General features: G+C 38.8%; 1 protein-coding gene across 2 annotated transcripts; it reads right to left on the bottom strand.

Annotated features, from left to right (window-relative positions):
* Positions 1–1,606: 1,606 nt before the first annotated feature.
* Positions 1,607–8,728, bottom strand: gltpa (glycolipid transfer protein a; the record flags this gene model as incomplete). 2 transcript variants are annotated; one of them, XM_079515205.1, is made up of 6 exons in its annotated part: positions 1,607–4,031; positions 4,318–4,468; positions 5,122–5,255; positions 5,727–5,785; positions 8,268–8,381; positions 8,587–8,728. In XM_079515205.1, 5 exons carry the CDS (start codon positions 8,368–8,370, stop codon positions 3,849–3,851), a joined length of 630 nt encoding a protein of 209 aa, XP_079371331.1. In that variant the 3' UTR covers positions 1,607–3,848. The 2 variants fall into 2 exon arrangements, with proteins under 2 accessions (XP_079371331.1, XP_079371330.1); XM_079515204.1 differs by having other exon boundaries at positions 8,476–8,632.
* Positions 8,729–8,954: the final 226 nt, after the last annotated feature.

Below are 8,954 nucleotides of genomic sequence, written 5' to 3'. Positions count from 1 at the left end.
GTGGGACTCCGACAAACACATTACGTATAGTATAGGGCCCAGGGCCCCAGGCAGGCCTATGAGCAATTAAGAGCAAAAACCAAAAGTCGTCACTGAACACAAACACATCACATAGCCTACCATTTTCAAAGATGGTGTTGTTGTTGCAATGCTATATAAAAAGAACATGTTCAGATGTTCTCAATTTTAATAGCCTACTCATTTTGCGCCGAATAGAAAGAGAAATAGCTCCCTCGTGTGGATAGGCTAGGACCCGACAAGGCATTTATTGTCTCCACCAGGGCGAAGCTTATACTCTAAGGCCCCATTTACACTGGCAGACAAATCTAGCCTGAATCAGATCTGTGCCACATCAAGATTGAAATCCGATTGGTTTAAATGGTCACATTTAAATGGACTAATTTAAACAAATCAGATTACAATCTGGATATGGCACAGATCTGATTCAGGCTGGATTTGGCTGCCAGTGTAAATGGGGCCTAAGGGTTGAAGGCATGGGGACATTGGGGAGAGAGTATGTTTTGCACTCCGTCCGTCCGTGTGTGTGTGCGTGTCCATCCGTCCGTGTGTGTCCGTCCGTCCGTCCGTCTGTTAACATCTAATCTCCGGCACAGTTAAACCCAGTCGGTGCCAAATGTTGCACGTACACTCCCTGGATACCAACGATGAACCTGTGCCCTACATTTTCCAGAACGGCCAGGAGGCCAACTTTTGAAAAACAAAATGTTTTTATATTACTCTTCCAGATTCTGTCCCACAAATCATTACTATAGTCATGTGTTCAAGACGGAACTGTCCGATATTTCATATTCCATCCTAATTGGCCAACATTGGCTTTCAAAGTTTGCAGGATTGGCCCGTTTTGAACAAAAAGCCTCAAATCACGTAGCATGCAATTTACGTGAAATCTTTAACAGACTTTCTTTAGTTTCTTACTAGGCTGAGGAATATATCCGACACTTTTCACATTGGCCTGTTATAGCGCCACCAACAGGTGGTATAAAATTGCTCAAGGCTCTATTGCTGATTACTTAGGTTAGGACCCGCCGCAGTGGTGTCCGGTTAGAACTTAAACCAGGATGCTTCGACTTCTGCCTTCTCCCTGAAGCCGACCCTTGTTATATATTCTCAGACTATGCTTGTCACGATGACTAAGCCAGTTAGATCTATCCATATATGATTCTACCACATCTATCTGATATCAGCACTAGGTCGGCTCGGGCCAAATAGGGATTGTCATACTAGACATGTCATATGTCATATAGCCCAATGTCCTAGTCGGATATCCCCATATATGGGGACTAAATATCCAATGAGCAACTACTCAGATCCAACAACATGACTGGAAGTGAGAGTCTTCGTTACAGGTGGATTTTTGGAACAAAATGACTCAAATCATCCAATTGCATCCAAGGCGTAAGAAGAAATGGCACCCTTTTCACATTGGCCTATTATAGCGCCACCAGGTGGAGACCTGTGCCCCGAGGGGCACTTTATCTAGTTTTACATCTGTATTATTAGGCACTTGATTTAACCATTTGAAGCACAACTTAAATCATTGACACAAATATTTTAATTTTAAATATACATTTTTATTGAAAAATATGGTTGATACCAGCTATTAATACAAGATGTTATTTGCAGTGTAACAACCAACAACCCACACTAACATTTGAACATTTAATAAAACTCATAATAATATTGTACTACAATGCACAAAACTACAATCCAAATTCAATAAATTGTAATAGAATATAATCATGTATCAAAGCAACAGTATAAAAGGCAAAGAGTTAATAGTGCAACATATTTGTTTAATTTCTCTCACATGATCGACAGATTTGAAGCAAGCACCTGAGAAGATAAGTGGACTGAAGTCAGATCACTCAAAGCCTAATTTATATTCCATCATACAACCTGTGTTGCACCAAACAAAACTGACCTACAAGCTCTGAACGACACCGTCATAATGACAAAGTATAATCTTAAGCTTAATGGCGAGGCATTGCTTTAGAGAAAAGAAATACTTTGAAAGACATGCAATTCCTTATTTCCTTCATGGTATAGAGCCTGTTACAACATGGAGGTTAGAAGTACCACGGTCCTAGACCTTGTTAAAGTAAGAGACAGACACAGGCCTTCATTCTTTAGAATTGGTTCTTCTTATGGCCAACCTGGTTGAATAAGGGTCAAATATAAAAAACACAGCGTCAGAAAAGCTAAGGTCTTTACTACGCCCCTTGCAACCAGGTTAAAGGCACAGATAGTGTACTAGAACATTAGAACACATAACGGTATCTGCTTTTTTGCTGGTTTGTGCTTGAAATTAATTGTGTGTGCTTTTCAACATAACAAACTTTGACCAAATAAATTAAATACTAATAAAATCACACCCATGTGAAGTGAGGGGCGCTCTAATCATCATACACCATCATACATCATCTCATTCCGGCAAATCAAAATATGCGTCCTCACCTTCGTCTTCAATGTTTGTACTTTACACAATGTTTGTGTTTACACAAACGCTCAAAGCTGGACATAGGAGGGGCTAGCACCCCTCAATAATGATTAATTCTGGCTATGGCTTGTCTTTTGAAGTAAGTAAAGTAAAGTACCTTTTAACCCATTTTGAACTGAGATCAGATTCTAAAAATGTTTCTATGTCAGTCGTTCGATTTTTCAAAAATAGCAGACCTACAAGCTTGTATCGCGCCACTCAGTGGTGCGCTATGAGCTTGTAGATCTGCTATTTTTCAATAGCTAAAGCATAACATAATGCTAACACCAAAAGGGGTTCCCACCCAAATGGGTTAAACTGGAAAACACAATCTCTTGTGTGCGCACGCGTGCGTGCATGCATGCATGTGCGTCTACTTCTACTACACATGTCATGAAGAGGATTTAATTTCAAGAAATGTTTCCTCTCTCCCTTCAAAATAAAAGTAGCTTTCTGTACTGCTACGTTCTGACATGTCTCCATTTAACTAAAGCACCAAAGCACCTTCCTGTTATCACATTTCCAAAAATATATACACGTATAATTGGCTTCATTTTTAAAAAGGCATTTTACCATTAAAAAAGGAAAAGAAAGAAAGGTTTTTCAAGGAAAATGAATCTGAAAGAAAGAGAAAAACTGCAAAAGCAAAAAACCTGCAACACTCCAACACACACAAGGCTCAAAGATACAAATGGGAATAAAGGAGATGGAAGGAAAATTAATCTGACAATTAACACTAAATAGGCCTACTAATCATTATTGTAATTTCACAAATAAATATTAATTCTTGGTATGATCAAGACAGAAATGCAGTATAGGTTTTAACACTTACATTATGATACATTCAAGTCGTTTATTTCCATAAATATGCTTTCAATGCATGTTAGAAGTGAAAAAAACCAATATAAAATATACCAAGTTCAAGCACTACTCAATCAACTTGTTTTGAGTTTCGTTAATGCTGCAATATAAATAAAAGGCCATTGTTCTCAAAAATAGCATAGGCTACTGTATATTCTTTGAAAGCTATCACTTTCGTAACAGGCCTGGTGCTGTTTTCATAAAACATTGATCACATAGATGTATTTTGTGGTTATTATAATACTAAGATTTTAGATTAAATAACATACACATACAAAGAAGAGCAAACATACAGGCAAGTGTTAAGAAAGCAAGCAAAGGCACACAGATGAGTTCCACTTCCAACACAGACAATTGATGTGTAGAACCACTGAATCATTTACACATCACCACAACAAGTTGTCCTGTGACCATGTCAAGGCTTCTACTGAATCTAAATAACTGTAAACCAGGCGCATCAGTCGATGAATAAGAAACCGTTTTGTGTTGGTCACACTGTGTAGTCTAGCTCAGCATTCATCTTGCTGTACATAGCATGAATAGCATCCACAGTAGCAGTGAAGTTTATAAGGAATTTTCTAATTTTCTCCAAGCATTCCTCGTCCTTGACTTCCCGACCCTTGGAAAGAGCCTTCATGAAGTCTGCCTTATAGGGAGCAGCATAAAGTGCTGCCTAAAAGGGGCAAACAGAGATTTTGAATGAATTGAAAACAGTGGACCCTCTTGTAAACAAGTGTAATGCTTTTTGGTGTCGTCCACGTACAGTTTTTGTATTGAGTTGTGCTTGAAATGTACTGTAATTCTGCAAACTGTTAATAAATACTTCAATCAATCAAAGACATTAACACTAAAATCCTCTGTGCATTGAAAACTCCTGAGTGTTAAAGTAACATTGAGGATGTGGTAAATTCCTCAAACAGCAATATTTAACAAACACACAAGACCTGTGATCTCCTTACCTTGAAGAGTTGTTGAACCAGCCAACCATGGTACTTCTTCAGGGAGACTTCGTAGGCTCTGGTGACATTGATACGGATAAGATTTGGGTTGTTTTCGTCCTTCTCACCATCTGCCAGACTTTGAAGTAGGACTTGGATAAATCGTAGACCTCTGGTTGAGGGAGATTAAGAAATATACACTAAGCAATAATAAACACTTTTGTTGGACTATGTCAATATCCTATGCATGCCCCAATGCGTGTACAACAGTCACACAGTACCGTGCAGCTCCATGAGTTGTAATTAACACAAGATCCCTTACACAACACTGTATCCTATATCAGTAGTCAGGGTTTATTTCATATGGGTTGTCCAATAATTGGCAGTAGAACAGGGGTAAAGTTCCTGCCCACCACCACAGGGACCAGGGTTCGATTGCTCTACAATGGAACGGATCCGGCTTGACTGGTGGGGTGGAGGGCAATCTCTGTTGCTGCACTAATGACTCCTAAAGGTTGGTTAGCAGGGGAGTGGAACTGAGAGGGATAATTTGTTCGAGTGCATCTGTTTCAAGGTTGCAATGTCCATGTTATGAGGATAGTCACTTTTACACGGTTAACCCATAGAGTAATAAAAGGATAGACCCCACACACACACACACACACACACACACACACACACACACACACACACACACACACACACACACACACACACACACACACACACACACACACACACACACACACACACACACACACACACACACACACACACACACACACACACACACACACACACACACACACACACACACACACACACCTTTTTAGCCACATAAGTGCCAAGGTAGCTCCAACTTTGGGCCATTCTGCTCCATGCATCTCCTTCTCTGCTTCCAGTATATTTTGGAGTGTCTTGAACCTAGTTGGGTTGCCATCATAAACTGCCTTGATTTTCTAAATGTGGACAACAATACAAAATACAGTTGAATGTACATTTGTGATTGATTGATTGAATACTTCATTAACAGTTTGCAGAAAAAAGCACAGGAAAGTCAATACAAGAGGATTTATAACCCAAGAAAGCACTATGGCTTGTTTCCATTGGGGTCCTTCATATTGATTGAATACTTTCTCATTTCTAATGCAAACCGCAGGACTACAGTCATACAACTTGGTCTAAAAGGTTGACCCAAAAAAGTTGTGGACTTGTTTCCATTGAGGTCATATGTATTCAATTCAACATAACATAAAAATAAATCTAAAGTACATCATCATCACAAATATTAAACATTATGTACAGAGTAGAAGAAAATGGGGTAAAAATGTATTTGAATCTCTCATAGATACAAATGGATAAATCAACACGAGGATTGTGTTAATTTGTATTATATTACTACCGGTATGTACTGTATATTCGGTACTTACAGTGATGTTGCCTACTATGTCAGCCTTGACTGGAGCAAACACTGTGGAACCAAGGCAATCTGAAGAAAGAAATGGAAAAGACAATATAGAAAGACAATTGTTAATGTCTGATTAACATCAAACAATATGCAACATTGTTTTTGTTGTATTATATCATTTTAAATTGTTGGAACTTGTATTACATTGTACACTAAGAAACAATGCTAAATAATTAAACAGGATAGAGAGCCAGACAGATTTTTTGAAAGGAGCATTGGATTGCATTAAATATTCAGTAGCTCCAGCTTTCCTCTCCGAACGCAATGCACTGTATAAATAGGGGATATCATGCAAGATTTCTTTTTTTTTTACATAACACTTTTAGCACAAATCCTTACAACATTTCAATTTGCTTTCCTATGTGATGGCAGAACATGTAGAAACATAATTTAATATAGACCTAAATGTCAAAACAAGCTGCCATACAGTGTCAGGGGTGATATGGATTATTAATTTACATTTGAATTGAGACTGGGGCATCATTATAGCACAGTAATTAGGTTACTACACAGTAAAATCTTCAGTGTGAATGTATACATTTGTAAATCCAAGAGTTAGGGTACATTTGGTTGTAGAAAACCTGAGTGTTTGTAGATAAAGTAGGACACTAAGGACAGTTGTACAGTGGCTACTCTAAAATCACGTCTTTACCACACACAGCGGATGGAGAAGATCGTGTGACAAAACAGACGGCCTTCAGCCCCCCCACGGGTAGCGGAAAGTGGAAACTACTCTTGACAAGTGCAGTCAATTGTGCTGAACTGATGCCAACACAGTTGTATCCCATTTCAATGTCATCCTCTTCCTCAAAAGGATCTTTATATGCTTACCCTGCATGCCCTCAGTATTTACAGACTGTCTATATCATTTTTTCGACTAAAACTACGACTACCTTTTTTTCACTGACGAAAACTAAATAAAAATAATCTATGATAGCTAAAACCATGACTAAATATACTGACAATTCTGTCAACAACTAAAAACTAGGCTAAAATGTTAGGAAGGAACCAGCAGAGAATAGATCCAGTAGAACTAAGAGTGTGTGTCGCACTCCAGAAATAGCTGATCTTGTAGATCAGCTATTTTTGGCATGCAGTTAAAATCAGGCATCAAGGCCTGCCAAAATTAAACATTTTTTTTAATGAAATGGACTAAATTTTTATGACATTTAGTCAGCTAAAACATTTCAGAAGACTAAAATATGACTAAAACTAAATGGAATTGTATGACTAAAATACAATACACCCATCTCTGTATGTCAGTCACTGTTTCTCTCTATTGTTTTACAATACATAATATGCTACAGCTCGACTGTTGTTACAAACAACAGTGCCTCTGGAAGCCCCTGGCAATGCAAAACAAATAGAGGTCCCACAAGAGCCTTTGAATTGGGGGGGGGGGGGACGACGACAGAACATTAGAAAAAAAACTGAAAGAAATGGGCCTTGCCACTTTCGACTATACGTCTACCTCAACAATTCCATAATTCATAACAAACATTAGCACCAATTATCATTTGTTCATGGAGTCCACAGCTGGTCAGCTCCATTTTCCCCTCTTACAAGATCTCTTCTACGAAAATAGCTGATCTACAAGCTCACAATGTGTTGGTCCTTTTTGTAATGTTCTTTGCCAAGCCTTAAACTCCAATAAAAAAAGGCTTTTTTTCACCTCACTGGAACAGAGTGCCTCGGATCCTCTTACAATCACAATGTGTTGTATTGGGAGGTGTGGTGAGCTTGTAGATCTCATATTTTTGTGAATGTTCGCCCCAGTATAGGCCAGGGATGCTAGGGTTCATGTGGTTGAGTTGATAAAAAGGCTTATAGGAAAGTTGACCAAGAGATTTCCAGGTCAGATAAAACAATAGTGATTAATGGTTTCTCTCAAGGGTTTCACATGACAGATTCAATACAGGAGCTTTGGCATATTAATACAGAATGAAGCCACACAAAGCTGTCCCAGTGCACTATGCAGCCAGTGAATGAGCAAGGGCAACTCAACACCGTACTAATCAATTTTCACAACTTAAAATCCAGGCCAGTGAATTAAATTATGCATGCTAAAGGATGAGGACTGCTTAATGAAGAGGAATTTGATCTCCCCCCAAAAAAGATCCTAATAGGGACCAATTTGTTGAGGTGATTGGATAGATTGTATCACACAATTAGCTTTGTGTTTCTTAATCAAAGTTGAACTTAATCCCATATTGGAAAACAATTGCCAACTGCTAAGGTCAGACAGAGAAACATATTCCTAAATTAGAACATTAATATTAATGTATCAATAATAATCTAATATAAAATTAGTCTAAGATAAGTCTTAAACTGAGATGGTTCATTGTTAAATCAGAGGACATGAAGCTTGCTAAAAGTAAGTAAATCACTCTATTGAAAAATACATAATTTTCACATTCAAATTACAATTATTTCACAATCATGTTAAAAGTAGTGTCTGTAACACAGGTACATGTTTACCATCACCTGCACAAACTTCACTTACCAAAGAAGGGTGGAAGATGTGAGACTGCCTCCAGAAATGTTCGTGTCTCTATTTTATTATCAGGTGAGAGCTGTCTGAACTGGTGCTCATTAAGGAGAGCCATCTTCTTGTACTCTGCAATGTTAAATACAAATAGACTGTCACAGAACAGTAACAGAGCTGATTGATTTCCGACGCGACACCTGGAAAAGTAGATAACACTCCCCACCTCCTCCCTCTTCCCGTTGCTTGCTCCTCCTTTTCGCGCGCACGCACGCAGACAGACGCACGCGCGCGCGCGCACACACACACACACACACACACACACACACACACTTACACTTAGTTACATTGGAGTCAAATATGAAATAGTAGTCATCCGGCATGAGAAAGAGCTGCCAAATATCCCAGTGACGACGACTAATCTGATGCTCGGTCGACGGAGACGCTCTGTAGTTTCAAGTTCAACACAGTATTTCCAGTCTTGACTCTTGAATCAATCTGGTCAGGATCGACTTTAACAACTCGGCTCAGACTGCGCTTATCAGCTGACGGCACAGCATTCTTCCTCTTTCACACTTATTATTATAAAATGTTGCAAGACCGCCAACTACTGGGATTTGTATGAATTACTTAACCTGTTGAAAAACACATTATTGTTATAATATTTAACTTCTGCTTCTCAATGCCTATGGGGAGCAGCAGCCT

Source organism: Electrona antarctica, assembly GCF_951216825.1.
Source record: "Electrona antarctica genome assembly, chromosome: 12".
NCBI lineage: Eukaryota > Metazoa > Chordata > Actinopteri > Myctophiformes > Myctophidae > Electrona > Electrona antarctica.
The sequence above is the reverse complement of the archived record's forward strand: the minus strand, read 5'-3'. Positions and strand labels throughout refer to the sequence as shown.